At 41.2% G+C, this 18,712-nt stretch overlaps 3 protein-coding genes across 3 annotated transcripts in view; 2 read left to right on the top strand and 1 right to left on the bottom strand.

Moving 5' to 3' along the window:
- LOC112468479 (esterase E4-like) overlaps nt 1-2,485 on the top strand; it is a 61,896-nt gene extending 59,411 nt beyond the window's left edge. The window contains exon 3 of the mRNA XM_025037677.1: nt 2,463-2,485. Coding sequence (XP_024893445.1) covers nt 2,463-2,468 — 6 coding nt within the window. The 3' untranslated portion in view covers nt 2,469-2,485. The remainder of the gene's footprint in view (nt 1-2,462) is intronic.
- A 5,285-nt stretch (nt 2,486-7,770) lies between these two features.
- LOC112468481 lies at nt 7,771-9,292 on the top strand. Its single transcript, XM_025037678.1, has 2 exons — nt 7,771-8,505; nt 9,047-9,292. The coding sequence occupies exons 1-2, from the start codon at nt 7,975-7,977 to the stop codon at nt 9,287-9,289; spliced, it is 774 nt and encodes a 257-aa protein (XP_024893446.1). The 5' UTR covers nt 7,771-7,974; the 3' UTR covers nt 9,290-9,292.
- A 68-nt stretch (nt 9,293-9,360) lies between these two features.
- On the bottom strand, nt 9,361-11,009 carry LOC112468478. Its single transcript, XM_025037673.1, has 3 exons — nt 10,737-11,009; nt 10,449-10,645; nt 9,361-10,361 (listed from the first exon to the last, which is right to left on the bottom strand). Exons 1-3 carry the CDS (start codon nt 10,961-10,963, stop codon nt 9,361-9,363), a joined length of 1,425 nt encoding a protein of 474 aa, XP_024893441.1. The 5' UTR covers nt 10,964-11,009.
- Nucleotides 11,010-18,712: the final 7,703 nt, after the last annotated feature.

Genomic DNA, 18,712 nt, shown 5'->3' with positions numbered 1-18,712 from the left:
CCCGCAACTTTTGGTCGAAAAGTAATGGATCTGCCCATATATATATAGATTATTAAAGAAAACAAATATTTGTTTGCTTTTGTTGTAAAAAAATTGCCTGGTGAATATTAAATAACACAGCCCCACAAAAAAAATGAAATTTCTGTCCGGCGGACCGGACTAGTCAATTCTTACGTATTTTGGGTCGCTAAATCCGAATCCGAGGTCAGAATTCAAAAGTTGGTTCGTTTTTTTTTCTAATCTCAAAAAACATACTTTTTTAGTATATTATTTGAGATGTAATGAAAAAGCGCGAGCTAGCTTCGAAATTCTGACCGTGAATTCGGATTCAAAAGCTTAAATTACATAACAATTGACTAGATTTTTTAATAAAAAAATGGCAGATCCAATATGGCGGACTTAATATGGCGGATGTTTCTTCAAATTGATCCGATTCGCTTGAAACTTGGTACTCGGGGTTTTTGTGGTCGCTGAGTACGAATCTGATGTCAGTTTTCCAAAATTCAAAATGGCAAATCCAGTATATCCGATGAGTTTTTAAAAATTGACCAGATTCGCCTAAAATTTGTTACTCGAGGGTTTTTGGGGTCGCTGAGTACGAATCTGATGTCAGTTTTCCAAAATTCAAAATGGCAGATCCAGTATACCCGATGAGTTTTTGAAAATTGACCAAATTCGCTTAAAATTTGTTACTCGAGGGTTTTTGGAATCGCTGAATACGAATCTGATGTCAGTTTTCCAAAATTCAAAATAGCAGATCCAGTGTACCCGATGAATTTTTGAAAATTGACCAGATTCACCTAAAATTTGTTACTCGAGGGTTTTCGGGGTCGCTGAATACGAATCTGATGTCAGATCATAACATAATCACACTAAAAATGCGGTTTTTCCCACATAACTCTGAGAAAATACAAATCTTATATATATATATATATATATATATATATATTTGTCGTCCAAGATCACAATAGAGTCAAAGTATATCCATGACTTGATTTTTCTGCTCTCTCTAGGGTTAATCAACTTACTTGGAATGTACAGTTTATTATCCCATCCTAATGCTAAGCGTGGAACATAATTATGACATATAATAATGAGTATAATCTGTTAAAAATTAAGACACGAGAAAAATAGTTTCACACACAAAATTAGTTTCAATAATATACATATAAACTTTACAATAAAAAATTATTTAAATTACTTACTTATAAATTATATTACTGCCGGGTAAAAATAACTGTAATGCATATGTAAGGTTGTTAAATCTTGGTAATGTCAGGTATCCGAGCAGATTGAATTCACGAAAAGCTGAAATAAGGGTGCCAAAAAACTAGATAGGACAATATCTTCTACGCTGTAATGCAGTTCTGTCCTTGAATGTTCTTAACGCGCTGTACAAAGCGCACTTGCACAAACACGTCTCATCGTGTCGAGAAAACTCGATGGGCACACACAGAGAAATGCCACAGAGAACACCATAAACGCGGGACTGCAATTAACACGAGCTATGCACACTGACGATGATAACCGCCACGTGCTCTTATAATACAATTACGACAACGTTAACTCGTGTAACCGGACGAACTTTCATCACGGTACTACCGCACGGCACGAGTGACTGAAACACAAGGCGACACAAAAGAAATGAGGTTATGAAACGAGAAACATCCGCGTAAACTATAATGAACGAGAGTATCACCGTGAGCACAGTTAATAAATCTCTGCCGGCACGAGCCGATCTTCTCGATCGCGACAACAATGAGACGACCGCCGATCGCGTGACAATGAACAAAATTAGCGCAAGCGTGAAAAGTAGTGTCGAAACGCTGGGTTGCGCGCAGATAGGAATGCGGGCGCAATCGGCGCTAAACAAAACGAAATCAAAATGATTATTACATGCAATTTAAATAATATGTCGGTCAGGAAAATAGTTTACACATTGCATATATGTAACCACTAATTACACTATTACACTTAATTATATCATAAATTCACCGCTTTAATCATAAAATTGCGAAATAAATATATTGTAGTTAATTTTCTGATTTTTATTTTATTATTTTATTATATATAACATTAAAGCACAATTCAGCACAAGTCGCAAAATTTCATTCCCTGTCACGGTTCAAAAGTTATAGCGGTTTGAAAATTGTAATTCCTAAAAACTGCTTTTTTTAGATACTTGTGCTGCGTAAACTAACGATTTGCGGACATTTTGTCATTAGGAAAAGTTATTGTACTCACCGAGCACAACCCGGCACAACTTTACAAAATTTAAAAATGTAAAGTTTTTTTCTCATCCTCATTTCCCCCTTTCTCTTAGCCCATTATTTTCAACCCATACAACTTTCTATGCATCTCCGGCCATTTCTTTGTTGTACTCATCTAGCAAAACTCAGCACAGCTTACAAAAGTTCGGTAAATGCGTTTTAAAAATAATTATTTGTTATTTTGTTTTTCAGATTTAATATTTTTTATCTGCCAAATGAAAAGAGATATCGAGTTTATTCCAGCGGCACAACGTGACACAAATTACTACCTATCAACCAAAAAAATTGTGTTTATTTCGGGAAAAGTGTGGGGCTAGTATAATATTTTTTTTATTTTTATTTTTTTAATTGTTATCGAAGTTATCAATCTCGCGTTTGCGGCACAAATCAGCACAAATGCAGCACAATACGGCACAATAAAAAAAAACTGAAAATTCAAAAAATGCGGGGTTATCAAAAATTTTGTTTTGTTTTATTTTCTCGAGTACGCTTTGAGTTACAGAGTTGCGGTTTGCGGCACAATACAGCACAAACGTAGCACAATGTAGCACAATGATTAAAAATACAGAATTCAAAAAGTGCGGGGCCAACTTCACACACGTCAGTTATTTCCCAAAAAATTGGAAAAATTTCTGATACCGGTTTTCAAAAAAATCGATAACAAAAAACTATACACATCTTGGCATTCCCCGGAAATTTCTATCCCTATTTCATATACTTTTGGTAAAAATTTGGTCCACTAACGAATGAGTAGTTCGCAGTCAGACAGACAGACATACATACAGACAGAAGTCAGACACTTATAATAATAGATATTATGACGACAACGACAATGTCCGCCCGGTCTCGCCAGCCGGGCCGGAGCGCGCCGTCGCTTTTATTCACCAAAAATCTTTCTAATTACTTTCCCAATTGCGATCAGACCCTCAGAAACCCAGATGAAAGCTCGACCAAAGAATTCCTCAAAGTGTGGGTGCCAGGTGCGATTCCTCGCACCACGATACACAAAACGTAATTCTCTCGGGCGTGAATCTAATCAAGGAATCGTAGGTAGAAGCAGAGAGGGAGCGTAGCGCAATTAACACATCCGAGTAACAAGAAACATAGAAATATATTTAATTAATGCAGATAACATGTGGAAGAAAGTAGGCGTGTTCCACGGCGAACAAACAGAATCCGAGCCAAGCGTCCCGTGTCACCCCACGAGCGCGATACTCATTCCGTCGTCGAATTGCATAGCAATTCCAATCAGAAAGCATTTCGTACATTAATAATTCCCGACATAAGCCGCAACGAACTCTACCATGTCCCTCGAACGCGAAATAACTGAGCGCATTTACTCCCAACGGAACGCACAAAGTTACGCACTTACAACTAGCCAATTACTTACAACTAACGCGACAGGATTACCGACGAACGCAAAAAAACCATTCACTTACAATTACCGCAAAAGTTAGTACCGACGAACGCAAGAACATTTACTTACAATTAACGCGAACATAATCGGAAACAATAACCGTGAGACACTCGCACGCGCGAGGGCAACTTCCCGAATTGACCGCGGATCGCCCGATCACGCGAGTCCCGAATAAACGCGAACCTCCCGATTACGCGAGTCCCGAATGACCGCGAATCTCCCGATTGCGTGAGTCCCGAATGACCGCGAATCTCCCGATTACGCGAGTCCCGAATGACCGCGAATCTCCCAATCACGCGAGTCCCGAAAGGGCGCAAAACTCAAAGGCGCCCGTCGCCACGGCGTGATTACGTGATGCTCACGAAGAGCTCATCTCGCTACGCATAGTATCCTCCACGCGAACGATTTTTACAACGCGAATCTTTGCGACATTCTCACAATAACGCGATACGATTATACAAACAAAGACTACACAATTACACGCACGCTGACTGTCGGCGGCCGTACGCTCGAATTCCCGAGACGGGCCCTCGCGATCACTTTCCCGTACGGGCCCTCCCGCGGTATGGTATTCGGTATTATTTCAGTTACAGCGGATCTCATCTATTCTCGCGGCACAACGCGACTCCCGGGAGGGCCTTAGTATTGCTACGATCTTACGTTGCGGAGGCTGAGCAGTGGCCTTACGATTCGTCGCTCGATCCGACAGCTCGTCGTTCGGCTCGCAGGGCTGGATGATACCTCGATGGCGGCTCGCACGACAGTAATTTGTCCTCGCCCCGGCGCCCCCGGCGGGATCACGCTGGGCCCGCGCGCGCCGGTGTTCCTAGCCCGTTCGGTGCTGCGCCCTGGCACTTTAGCGATTTCCCTAGTATCGCTGCGATCGCCGCGCCTGCCTAGAGCGCCCCTCGCAGCTGCTTTCCTCCGCCGGCGGTAGTTTCAAATTTCCGCCTACGTGAGACCGGCTGTCCAGGGGGTCGATTACGGTTCTTGAAACGAAGTGAAAATTACAAAAGTGAACAGATTTACTAGATTTTGACCAATAAAATCATAGATACCCTAGTGAATTTCCTCACTTTTGTAACTTTCACCTCGTTTCAAGAACCGTAATAAGCCCTCAGGGCGCGACTCATCGCCCGGTTATTCGACGGCCAGGCTGGCCGGGCCATGGCTCGTCGACCGATGGCGGTATCCCGGTGGTGGCCCCGTTCCTCGACGGGGACCTTTTTCGGGGCGTCCCCCATTTCGGGTTCCCCGTATTCGGACTGCAGTGTTTTAGTGCGGGCTGATCGTGTGCCTTGACAGGCCCTCTGCTGTTCCGGCTGTGGGTTCCAGCGTGACCCGTCCGTCGGCCGTCCGTCCTTGGAAGCTTCCGGCTGTCCACTTGAAAGTCCCTCGGCGCGGCATACGCCGTTACAAAATCCGGTGACCTGGCCATCTGCTCCGCACTCCCTCGTTACCTGTAAGTCTCGCTTAAACGATATTAGCCCTGACCTAAAACGCTTGCGCTCCGCCCGCCTCGGGCGGAGGCACCATCCCTGATGCCTCCCTCGGCCGAGCTCCCATCTGAGTCAAGGGACGTGACATTTGTCACGTCACAATATATATATAAAACATTAACATAAGTATTTCTTAAACCATCTTTAACTGCAATAATTAAATTATTTATGTTTAACCAATTAATAATTTTTAAAATAAGTAATTTATCTGAGACTAAAAAGATATATACTTTATATATCCCAAGGAGGCTTTAAAGGGCGTTTTTAAAGGAACGTACCCAACCCTATCCAATTCTATCCAATTCAAGGGGGAAGAGGCGTTTTTCAAGGGACGTACCCAACCCTATCCAACTCTTTCCCTACTATTACCATTTTTTTTGGACCAACGGTTTAACGTCTCTTCCGAAAGACGGAGCCCAGTTTTCCATCTAGGGATAACTCTCTTCGCTAAATGGGGGAGACAGCGTTTTTATTGAGAATTCTCAGTAGCCTAGCGGGATTCGAACCCGGTTCTCCGGATTACGAATCTGGCGCTCTACCCACTAGACCAGCCGTCACCCAATTTACCTGAGACTATTTATTTATTTGGGTAATGTTTTTCGCAATAAAAATTAAAACTATTTAATTTAGAATTACATCAACTGACCAAAACCTATTGGTCGAAATTAATAATGTCTCGATGGTTGATCCGAAAAGGTGCTGTGTGAATCTGACAAACCAAGTTGGCTCACAGTTTTTCAATGTTTACATCGGAAAGACGTTATATATATTGCCTGCTCGGGGGGCGGTAGAGCCGTACCCGGATTTGCGATAAAGCGAAGCTCGAAGGACCAGGGGAGATGTGTAAAGTCTCCCCAAAGCGAAAGTTAAGTTAAACAAATGCGACTCACCGTTCGTTGTGCCGTCGACTCCTGGAGGCTTCGTCTCGTTCGCGATCGGGCTCGTGCAGCAACGCAGGCAGGGCAGCAAGCAAGGCGAAAGCGAGGCAGGCAGCAGTAAGTTAAGGCAGGCAGCAAGCAAGCAGGAGGAAGCAAGTAAAGGCAGCACACAGACAGGCCGAGAAAGTAGGCGATCGCACTATCCGGGAGCGAGCGGATGATCTCGCGACTCCGAATATTAGCACAAGTCTCTCTGCTCCGATAATCTATCTGTGCTCCGAGACGTCGTAACGATCAGACGTCGTAGCGATGCGCCGGCGTAACGATGAGTGCTGAGAGCTCGCGGCGCTGGAACAGTGTCGCGAGCGAGTACTTGTTCTGCAGGCGGGTGCCCTCGTGGGGTGAGCGAGGGCAGCACCGATTGGTGAGTCGCGCAATTATCGATTCCGCGTTGATCGCGATCCGCCGACGTTTCGCGCGAGTCACCGAAATACTTAAGACTAGGTACGCAAGAATATTATGTACAACGAGTAACGAGACTAAACAATACATGCATCTAACTACAGTTTGGTGAGCGCCAAACATTGCCAGTCACGATCGATTTAAAATACTTTAATTATTTATTTATTATTAAAAAAATTAATAATTATTTTCTACTAATTATTAATTTTTAAATATGTAGTAATTTATTTTATACAAACTATTAAATATTTTAATAATAAAGAATGTAATTTCTTTTTTTGGTAAAACAGCGATTTCTCGCGAAATAAAGTATTCTCTGCTAACAAAGACTTCAATTTATCAACAATTTACTGCTTTAAACGTTGTGTTTTGGTAAAGCAGCGACTTTCTCGCGAAATAAAGTATTCTCTGCTTTAAAAAAAAACGTAATATTAGTTGCTTATGCCTCTCAATACTCAAAATAGCTGCTATATCTTCGAAACTCTTTTTGTTAATAACTTTTTAACAAATAACAACCGCCGGCTAAAAACTTTTGAAGGTCACTCAGGAGGGTGACCTTGACAACATATGTCAAGGTCAAGGTCATCGGGGGGTGGTCCGTATTACTAAATAATTACCCTAAATATTATTAATTTTTATGTAATTAGTAATTTTTTGTGACTAATTACTAATTTGCTAATTGGGTTTTTGAACGTAATTTTTTTTTTTAATATTTAGAAAGTTTATATGCATATGTTTTATAGAAAAAAAGTGCTTTTTTTTCGTAATATTAACGGAGATATAGATTTTATAAAATATTACTTTAAACTCATAGCCGATGACGCGCCGATCACGCCCGAAGTTACCCGAGCGGTCTGTGACGTCACAATGTTACATGCCGTATACGATATCTGTTGAGATTTTGAGTTTTTAATAGGAATGGCAACAATTAAAACGTATAGAACGTGTTTCGTCCCTCTCTGTGGTAGTACAACAAAAAGTACACCAAATAAAGTGTTCGCGACAGTGCCACAAGACGTGACACTTCGTAAAAAATGGTTTAATGCCGTTCGGAGCGACAACCTAAAAAACAGCAAATCGAACTTCTTTTGTTGTGAAGACCATTTCAATGTAAGTTTTTGCAGCCTAAGTATATGTTAAATTGTTAAATTATTATTTTTTTGATAGAATTTCATCTATTAATAACTTAATCTAATTTCGTAACTGCATCAAAAATGTTTTATATTTATAGCTGCGAGAGGATATGGAAAATTATCAGTATTACATGATGATGGGAGGTCCAGTAAAAATTAGAAAAAACGTTATTCCACATAAATTCGAATGCCAGCCCGACCGTAAACGTAGAACATGCTCAACTCCACGTATAGTAGCAGAAAAACGACAAAGACGAGCGGAAATAAACGAGATCCTTACAGAAGCATTCGAGTCTTCTTCGACAAATCCTGCAGATGCATCGGAACAGGGATTCCAATATAACTGCTGCCCTAAATAAGCCTGCGATAAATGAACTCGGTCTCAAATCTCGAGCTGAACAAACTTTCACTGTGTGTGAAATACAAGAAGTTGCGGATACAAGAAGAGACGTCGGAATACAGACTTCCATGATGCAGCACAGTGTTGGCGTACAGGTCAAGATTCGACCACATTATCGTAGCGTTTATACAACGTGCAACATTCCAGTATCGACTGTCAATGAATGTTGTTTCCCGATTAAATTACCCATTTGTACGAATGTTGCAACTTTTCCGACAAAACCTATTATTTCTAAGATGTCTTATGCAAATGACACCATATCGACAAGCACTACAACTACATCGATAGATATAAGTAGTTCTCATGATTATTATATGTTTAGCGACCAAACGAGTCTCGATAATCCTAGTAGCCCAAATAAATATAAACGTGACATATTAAATGTAACAAACTATTTCATAAGTACCAACATGAAAGCGTACCTAGGGATTCCAAACGAATGGAAATCACTGTTGCATCTTTTGAGCACGAAAGGTAATGTAAGTATCCAAAATATACAGTTATATGTTTAATGAAGATCAGAAGACAAGATACGTTAGAACGACTGGCTGAACAATTCTGTATGAGTCCTAGTAATGCAAGTATAGTTTTCAACAAAACTGTTCCAATACTCAGTCACTTACTAAAAACTTGATTTTCTTCCCAAATCCTGACTTAGTTAAAAAAACTTTGCCTATTCCTTTTCGGAGCTCATACAATCATGTCCAGTCTATAGTAGATGCTCTGGAAATACAAATCGAAAAACCGAGTGATCCCGTAAATCAAGCCTTGACTTGGTCTGAATATAAAAAGTGTAACACGATAAAGTATTTGATATCTTGTGGACCGGATGGCTTTATCAATTTCATTTCTACTGGATATGGAGATAGAATATCAGATGTATTATTGTTTGAGAAGTGTGGTATACTAGATCAGCTTCCTGAAAAATGTGCTGTTATGGCGGACCGAGGTTTTAAAAATATTAAATCTTTATTAGCAGGAAAACATTGTGAGTTAATAAAACCACCAAGCGTATCGTCTACACATAAACCTACGAAATCAGAGGTTTTGGAAACCAAGCGCATTGCTAGCTTACGGATCCACGTAGAACGTGTCATTGGGAGATTGCGTGAATTCGATTTTATAAAGCCACATGCTGTTATAAACCATAGTATGTTATCTTACACTGATGACATTATCGTGATTGCCTCGGCGTTAATAAATTTACATTCACCAATAATAAAAAAATAGTATGACAAGTGGGTAATAATTCTGAATACATTATATATTTTGTTACATATATAGTTTTATACATTGATATCTTACTTCTGTACAGAAGATAATAACAATGGAAATATATTTCTTTCCCAAAACAGCATTGCCTTTTTGACTAAATCCTGTGCTACTTCTAGATCGTATGCAAGCCACTGCATATGCACTTTTTTTGTATTTTCAAAGGCCGAATTAGCCACACAAAATAATCCTCTTTTCTTTCCTGTAGCTAACATTTGTAATTGCATTTGTGCTACGCACTTAGGATTGATAATTTTATCTTTCGACAAGAATCTTTCCAACGCTTTTTCATTCGAAGGACATTTTATTTCTACAATGTATTCGTTGGTCATACCACCAGGTGATGCACCAAGAGCTGGATAATTTGGTGATAGATACAGTCCAGCACTCTTAATTCGTGTATCTAGTTCGCGCTCTACTTCTATCAGCACCAGTTTTTCCAAGTCCTTTCCTCGTAACATTGCACTTGTTTCATGCACCTTACTCGCCCCTGTTACCTGTTTAACAAACGACCCACTATCTGTTGTACAATGTGCTGCTTCGTACAGCTTAGAAGCTGTAATTCTCCCGTATCGGAGTTCGTACCACAATGGGCAATCACTCTGGTTTCGTGTCAATTGTTCAGCTTCATCGCATAAGACTTGAGTCATCTCAGAACTGGCAAAAGTAAGAAAATTTCCTGACATCAGACCTCCATTTAAGTGAAATTTTAAAAGGAGTCTGTGCAACGATAAATTATTTGTTTTCAGACATTTCAAGTCAACCTCTAGGCGTGAAATTTGACAGTCAATTTGTTTACTTTCTGCCAGTTCTAGAACGTCGTGTAAGAAAGTGCTATTATCGGGAATGGATGTTCGTTTTAGTTTATGTACTTTCTGAATGCCTAAATCTTTGACTTCGACATATTTGAGTGCCGTTCCTACACCTGACAAACGAGATTTTTTCCAATAGCATGCTATTTCTGTAGGTGCAGGGTCTTCGCTCCTTCGATGTACCCACATGAGAACTGCTAAAGCATGTTTACATCCACCTGTAATGTAAGACAAATTTTAAGGAACGCATGGCAATGAAAACAGGTAAAAACGCATCACTTTTTATTGCATATATTCATAGATACCTGTTGCTGCTGCGCAATCATGACACTGAACGTCTATGATTTTCTCTGTTGCTTCATTAATGATTAATGTTGTTGAATATGCTTTGCTCCGAACCCTATGTTCAGGACATACTCGACATTTTACAATGCAGAGGTCTCCTTCACGTTTTACTTGGACATAACCTACAGCTGCATCTCCATAGCTCTCACGACAGTTCCTTTAAATAATTTACGATAAAAATCTCGTAGTAATGTTATTTGGAATGAGCAGTTACCATTGAAACGTAATTATTACAAACGTATACTTACAATGAAGCTTTGGCACAACGTATTTCTGGAGCATTGAAACGATCATCATCTTTGAGAAATTCTAACACCGCAAACATGTTAATTTGCGGCAAATTATTGCTATTTGCTTTCACGAAGCCTTGTTCACACATTCTCCGTTGAAATTCGGCTAAATGATCGAATTTATTATAAGTCGTTTCGGAGAGCTTATTTTGTACACATCGTATCCAGTCTTCGCGGCGTGACATGTAACATCGTGACGTCACGAGCCCGTACGCCAGTCGCGTAGCGTTTCATGATCACGTGACAAAACTTGAATTTTTACGTCAATAAAATTATTAATAATAATTTACAAGTTTACACAAAAAATTTTTTTTTTATATTTTTGTGCTTTGGTGTTATTAATACACGTTTACATATAAAAAAATATATATATAATTTTTTTTTCAACAACCCAATTCAATAAAAATTTAATTTCTTGTTATTGCTAATTTCATGAGTAATTAAAAAATAAAAAATTTTTGCCGATCCCTGCTTAAGGTGATGCTGGAGCCGTCTGTTTTACCGACATTTGTTGCTGTGACGTACCGTCGTATTAACTTGACAGAATTAAAAATTCTTCACCAGAATTGCAGTACATACATTAATGATTCGGGAGAACTTCGATTTTACATAGAAAACGAGAAAAAATTACGGAAATACAGATTTCCTTATCTACTTATATCTCAATATGGCGTCTCGATATTGCGGCGAGCTGTCAGCTCGTCACAAGATGTATTTCATATAAGAGATATAGGGGAGACCGGGGCAAACTTGACACTGGACTTTTTGCTAATTTAAATCTATCGTAGAAACTTGCCTTTCCTACTATAAATGCGTCTTTATGTGCCAGTATTATCAACGGGATTTGATGACATTCTGAGTTATGGTGTAATTTTTAGCGCGATATAAGCGTTTTTGATGGTAAAAAGTAATTTTTCTGATCTCTCGAAAATTTCTACTTTTTCATCGAACTTTACTCTTGCAAACCTATATGTAAGTGATTTTCATAGGAAAGATGCTCTATATGAATCCAATATTGTTTTTGAATATTTTCAAAATTTTCATGTTTTTAAAGTGGCAAAAGTGAAAAACGACGTCCGGGGCAAAGTCAACACCACGCCGTTTCGTCGGCACCCAGTAACAAACGATGCTTGTCATGCAGCCGTATGGCTCATGACAAATGTATGCGCACGTCCGATCGCGAGTTTATCTGCATTAATTGTTTTTCTGACATGAGTTTAGACGAAGATAATTGAAAGTTCAACAATTTTTGTTCTCATTATTTCAAATGATTGTTCTAGTTACTTTTTATATTCCGAATTTTTGTACTTTTTAAATACACAATAAACAATGTATTTTCATTTTCAGACAGTAAAAAATAAGTTCCAGATCAAATTGTATCGATCAGACAAAGTGTTGAGTTTGCCCCGGCGGGGTGTCGAGTTTACCCCGGCATTTTTTAATTCGAAAATTTGTCTTTGCGTCACTTTTCCTTTCCTGGCGGCAAAACAAAGCGACGTACAGCAAAACTTTCTAAATCAATTTTGTACCTGAAAGAACACTCTTTAAATATATACCATTGAATTTGCCTAAAAATTTTAATTAAATATTAAAAATTGCCTTTGAAAAAATAGTGTCGAGTTAGCCCCGGTCTCCCTCACCATTGGTACGAACGCGAAAACAAGTTCCCCCGAATTGCACAAGAAAAACATCGATAAACCTCCCAAATCAAGATTTGGAAGCGTAATATAAAAGTATGATGTCGATGTGCATCGTGCGTATGTGTGCGTGCAATGTTAGGTGCTATCCTTGTCTATACAAGGACAGATATAGGTCGATAAAATAAAAAATGGTAATTTTGTTGGTTATACAGACGGCTCCAGCATCACCTTAACACTACAAAATGCGTGATAACAGTACAAAATTATCTTTTTCAAAAAAGGTAAAAAAAGACGCCAAGTACACGTAATGTATTTTGTAAATTCAAAAATTTAACCCCTAAGTGGTAACTTTATTTAATTCTCCTTAACAAAATTATATCACAAAATTATATTATTTAACTCAACCCATCAAGTGAGGGCCAGACTAGAGTCAAGCTCAACAGGGTCTTCTTTCCCCGCTAATTTTTCCAAGCCCGTTTCCTTGGCAGTGGTTTCGTTAGATAGTAAATAGTCAAACTCCCTGCCTGGCAGTGTCCTCGAATCGGATCACGCGGGAGTATTAACGGCGATCGGCCGCGAGGCCTCACGCCACTCTGACACGCTTGGCTCTAGAACACCGTGACCGCCGGGGCACAAAGCCCTCGGGGCACGCGCTCCGCCTAGTCGAGTAAGTAAGGAAACAATCAAAAGAAGTGAAATCTTTAAATTGCGCCAATTGCAAAGAAAATATATAGATATATTGCTTTGAAAAATAATTGTTGTGCAACTATACTTTTAAAAAATAAAATCCAACTGGTAGATATCTTTGTGTTCCCATTAAAGGATCTTCCTATTCCAACCCAAGTGGTAATACCTTCTTAATTCTTTTTAACAAAATTATAATATTACAAAAATTATTTTAATCACAAAGAATTTAAGAGGTAAAAGTACAAAATAAAAATATTTAATTAAAATAAATAAAATAAATTTTTTTTGTAAAAAAACTTGGCGCTGCTAGACTTTGAAATTTAAACATTAAAATTTAAAGATTAGTACTAAGATTTTTGATTGAATAAAAAAATAATAAACATAATTTAGGGAAGAATGCGACAGGTGTAAAAAAGCAGCGCCAAGTTTTTTTACAAGAAAAATTTATTTATTTTGTTTTAATTAAATATTTTTATTTTGTACTGTTACCTCTTAAATTCTTTGTAATTAAAATGATTTTTCGTAATATTTATTTTTTATAATTTAATTATTCACAAAATTAGCAATAACAATAAATTAAATTTTTATTAAATTAGCAAATCACAATTTTTTTTTAATTAGAGGTAATAATTCCCTTCTCGGGATACATGGCGTTTTACAGGGACGTACCCAACCCTTTACATAAATCCGTAAATTTTAAACTTGGCCATTATGCGACCTCACAGGATTAGTTAACCAGCTCTTCCTTTCTTTTATTAACCCTTTTGTCATCTTTCTCCATATCCTTCCTTCTGCTCCTTCTAGTTTCTATAGCTCTTCCCTCCCTTTTTTCCATCTGTTTTCCTTTGAAAACTTTTCCTCTCATCTTCCTTCTGTCTCGTCTCCTCTGTTTCCTGTCGCTCCTCCCTTCCAGACTCAGCGTCCCTTCTACAACAATCATAACAGTTAACAAAAAGAGACAAGACACTTACAAATCTTAAGTCCTGGCTCCTTCTCTCTCTCTCTCTCCCCCCTCTACACCCTCTTCTGCAAGCTGCTCTTCCTCTTCCTTTTCCCCTTTATTCTCCTCACACTTTCCTCCATTCCTTCCTGTCTTTATTCCAGTATATCTCTTTTCCATTGATCCACAATCGGCTACTCGTGGCTACCGCTGAATTTCCTAGTCTTCTCTCTCTTCTTGTCTTTTCTCCTATTTTCCATCTCACGTGTCTTTCCTCTTTGGTCAGTTCCTCATCCACAGTTACCCCTCATCTCTTCTTCATTTCCCACTGTTTACTAAAAAGTTCCTTTTTGTCTTCCTCCTCCTCTATTTCCACTATCAGCAACTCCTTCTTTCCTTTTCCTTTTATCTCCACCACAGCTTTAACCCCCACCTTCCTATCCAACGCCATCTCAGCTATAATCTCCATAAATTCTTTCCTTTCTACTGGTCCTGCTCCCTCTATTCCGCTCCATACCAGGGATCTTTTTCTCTTCGCCGCTCTCTCTCTATCCTCCCTATGCGCTTTCTCTCTTTCGCTTCTTTCTCTCTTGACTCTCATTTTCTCTTCTCTTCTCTTCACCATCTCCTATGCGTTTCTCTTCTCCTTCTCTGTGCCTCTTCCATTCCACTCTTCTTCTCTATCTTCTTCTCTTCCTTCTTCTTCATCTGCACTCCACACCCTCCTTTCCACCTTGCTCGACGATCCATCTTCGCTCTCTCTTTCGCTCCGCTTCTTCTCCTCTTCCGTTTTCTTTCCATTATCCTCTCTTGCGTGTCTCTTCCTTTTCCTTTTCCTTTACCTTCTCTGCTCCTGTCGAATTTCCTTGATTCTTCGCTTCTTCCCTCCTCCTCGCTTGTCATCTCTTCCCACCAACTTCTACTCCTTTTCCCAGCCATCCTCCTCCTTCCTCTGACCTTTTCTCAGCATCCTCACCTCCTTATCACTCCGCTATCTTTCTTGCCTCTTCCGCTTCTCCAATCTGTGGTCCTCCCTACGTTCCTGAGTATTTCCGCCACTTTTCCTATCTCCTTTCTCTGTCCACCAATCCTGCCTCAGTCCGCTTTTCCGCCACTTTTTTTCTTTTTCTTCCTACAAGCAAACTTTTCTCAGATCCTACCCTTTCTCATTCTTTCTTGCTTTCTCCCTTAACCTCGACACGTGTACGTATGTATATGTATACCACCTGTCTTTAAATTACAAAAATTACTAATTGTATAAAAATTAATAATATTTAGGTAAAAGTGAATTACAGATTATTTAAAGAATTCGTGATTTGTCAGAGAAAAATTTCTAGTTCGTGAAAGTTAGTATTTAGGTAAAAATAAATTAAATTCTTTTGCAAATTGGAAATTAGTAGAAATAAATTCTTTATCTCTCTCTAAAAAAGGCGTGCAAAGTCGATACTCGAATATATCGCGGTTATAGTTGTCGCTTTTCCGCGATGCCGATTGGTTCTTTCGCTGCGCTTACTTCATTTGCAGCTGTCATTGTATATTTTGACAGTTGTGTGTATCAAGGAGTTAATAGTATAATAGTAATAGCATAATGTTAAAGTTAAACAGCGCGCGCGAACGCCGCGAACTGCGCGTCTGTGGTGTCTAGTCCCTCTCTAAAAATGGCATGTTAACTGAGTTAATTTTATTTGTATCGAAAAATTGAGGCCTCTTTTCCGCGATGCTGATTGGTTGTCTTGAATTTTGCATTGCGGCGTGTTTCAATTGTGTCGCTTCTGTGGCTGTCAATTTCGAAAAATTTTTGCTAAATGGCGCGCGCGTAGCGCGTGCTTGTAGTGTTCTAGTTATTAAAATAATTAATAGTTTGTTAAAAATAGTGAGACATCTGTCGTGAGACAGGTTAGTTTTACCCTACTGATGACCAGTCATTGCGATTGTAATTCTGCTCAGTACGAGAGGTACCGCAGGTTCGGACATTTGATTCACGCACTCGGTCGAGCGGCCAGTGGTGCGAAGTTACCATCCGTGGGATTATGCCTGAACGCCTCTGAGGCCGTATCCTCTCTAGTCAAAGGTGGCAATGATATCTCTAGGAGTCTCGTAAGTCGAAAGGCTCAAAACAATGTGACACACTACCAGGCGGCTGGTCCTCGCGGGCCGGTCGTCGCACGAGCTCGGTTTGCCGTACGGCGCCTCTGCCCGTCGTCGGGATCTCACCGCTTACGACGGCACGGCGTCTAACGGTCGAACATGAGTTTCGCGAGTTCGATGTCGAGACTCGGAATCGTCTGTAGACGACTTAGGTCCCCCCAGGAGTCTCTATATGTGGACGACGTCGTGGCCAGTGTCCGCACCGTCGAATGAGCTATCGTCGCGTTTTGCGATCAATTACTCGAATTATTTCGGAGTGCCGGCTTCGAGTTGCAAAAATGGGCGAGCAGCTATCCCGCCGCGTTGGAGGGGCTCGACCCAGAAATCTGCAGTCAGACGATGCTTTCTTTCAAATCACCCGAAGATCACGCGCTTAAGGTTCTAGGCCTTCGCTGGCACTCGCAGTCGGATAGTTTCGGGTTTCAAGTTAACCTTTCAACGCGGAAATGCACTAAGCGCATTATTTTATCGGAAGTGGCGCGCATATTCGACCCGTTGGGATTCTTAGCTCCGCTGACGTTCACCGCGAAGAGACTGATCCAACGCTTGTGGACCCTGAAGCTTGAGTGGGACGACAAACCTCCGTTAGATGTTCGTCGCCAGTGGGAACGCTATCAATCGGAGTTCGACGCGCTGGCCTTTCTTCGTATACCTCGTACATTTCCCGCGGGCGATAACGTTTTCGTCGCGAGTTACACGGCTTTTGCGACGCGAGCGAACAGGGATATGGGGCCGTAGTGTACTTGCATATTGTCACTTCTTCGGAGAAGAAAATCGTAATTCTCTGCGCCAAATCTAAGGTGGCTCCGTTACGCGCTATCTCGCTACCTCGCTTAGAGCCCTGCGCTGCGTTGCTTCTCGTTAACTTAATCGCTTACGTCCGTCAGGTCCTACGAGGACACATAGACATTGATGAAGAGTACGCCTGGTCCGATGTCAAGGTTGCTCTATATTGGATCCGTTCTTCCCCGCACCGATGGAAGACCTTCGTTCGTAATCGCGTTGCTCGGATACAAGAGAAGATCTCAGTATCGGCTTGGGGTCATGTCGCCACCGAATTCAATCCAGCCGATCACTGCTCACGTGGACTTTTTCCTCGCGAACTCGTGGCTAATTCAATGTGGTTGAGAGGCCCGGAGTGGCTGGCGGATTTCGAGTCCCGCGCCGAGCCTGTTCTTCCTGAAGAAGCTCTTCTATGCGAAAAAGAAAGGATCGTAACCCTCGTCGTTGCGCGCGATACGCCTCAAGCCCTATACTGTTTATTAGACAGATTTTCGTCGTTAGATAAGATTTGTAGAATAGTAGCGTACCTCCTAAGATTTACAAGTCGATCCAGGGCCAAGCCGGTGCCCGCGACCTTGGCCATGGATCAACTCGAAGCGCATTCGGCGTTATTAGTTATAGTAAAAATCGTAGAATCGGAATTCTTTCGCGAAGAGATTGATCGAATTAGAAACGGGAAGAGACTACCCAAGCTTCTTCTCAAACTCGCTCCTTTTCTGGACGCAACGGGTATCCTCAGGGTGGGCGGCAGGCTCATTGACTCGGGATTGACTTTCGAGGCCAAACACCCTGTGCTGCTACTAAATAAACACCGACTTACCGAGCTCGTTATAGAACGGGTACACCGTACGCATTTATACCCAGGTAGACGCACGCTCCAGTATTTGCTCGCCTAGCGGCTTTGCTCCCTTCCCCCCCCCATGGCAGACTTCCCGGTCGAAAGGGTCAGTGCCGTCCAGTCATTTTCGATTAGCGGTGTAGATTTCGCGGAACCGTTCTCGATAGTTCCTCATCGAGCTCGGGGAGTCTCCTCCTTCAAGGCTTATGTATGCCTATTCGTTTGCTTCGCGGTTAAGGCAATCCATTTGGAAGTCGCTCTTTCACACTCCTTTCAAACTCTTTTCTTGCTGCGCTGCGACGTTTCGTGGCCCGTCGCGGACGCTGCTTGTTCCTATATAGCGACTGCGGCACTAACTTTGTGGGGGCAGCGCGTGACCTCGAGAATCATATGCGCCTCGCGGCGGAGCGAGAAAAAATTAGATGGTCTTTCAATCCTGCCTCCGCGCCTCACTTCGGGGGTCTCTGGGAATGAGTCGGGAATCAGGTCGTTTAAGACACACCTTCGGCGGGTGGTAAGGAATCAAATTCTCTCGATAGAGGGGTTCACGACGGTCCTCGCGCAGATAGAGTCCGTCCTGAATTCCAGGACCTCTGCCCTATGAGTACCGATCTATTAGATCTCGAGGTGCTATCCCCGGACCACTTTCTCACCATGGAGCCTTTTGTGGCCGCTCCCTCTCCCGACGTAACTCTGCTGCCGGTGAATCGTTTGGGTCGATGGCAGTTAATACAGCGGATCCACCAAGATTTCTGGAAACGCTGGCATAATGAGTATCTCAATACGCTGCAACAGCGTCCCAAATGGTGGACCGCAGCCAATCAGCTTAACGTAGGTTCGTTAGTCCCATAAAGAATAGAGATAAGGAGGCCGAACTAGCATGGAGAAATCGTCAAAA

The sequence above is a fragment of the Temnothorax curvispinosus genome, unplaced genomic scaffold, assembly GCF_003070985.1.
Source record: "Temnothorax curvispinosus isolate PA1 unplaced genomic scaffold, ASM307098v1 QBEX01018532.1, whole genome shotgun sequence".
Classification (NCBI taxonomy): Eukaryota; Metazoa; Arthropoda; class Insecta; order Hymenoptera; family Formicidae; genus Temnothorax; species Temnothorax curvispinosus.
Note: the sequence above shows the minus strand (reverse complement) of the source record. Positions and strands in the feature narration are given on the sequence as shown.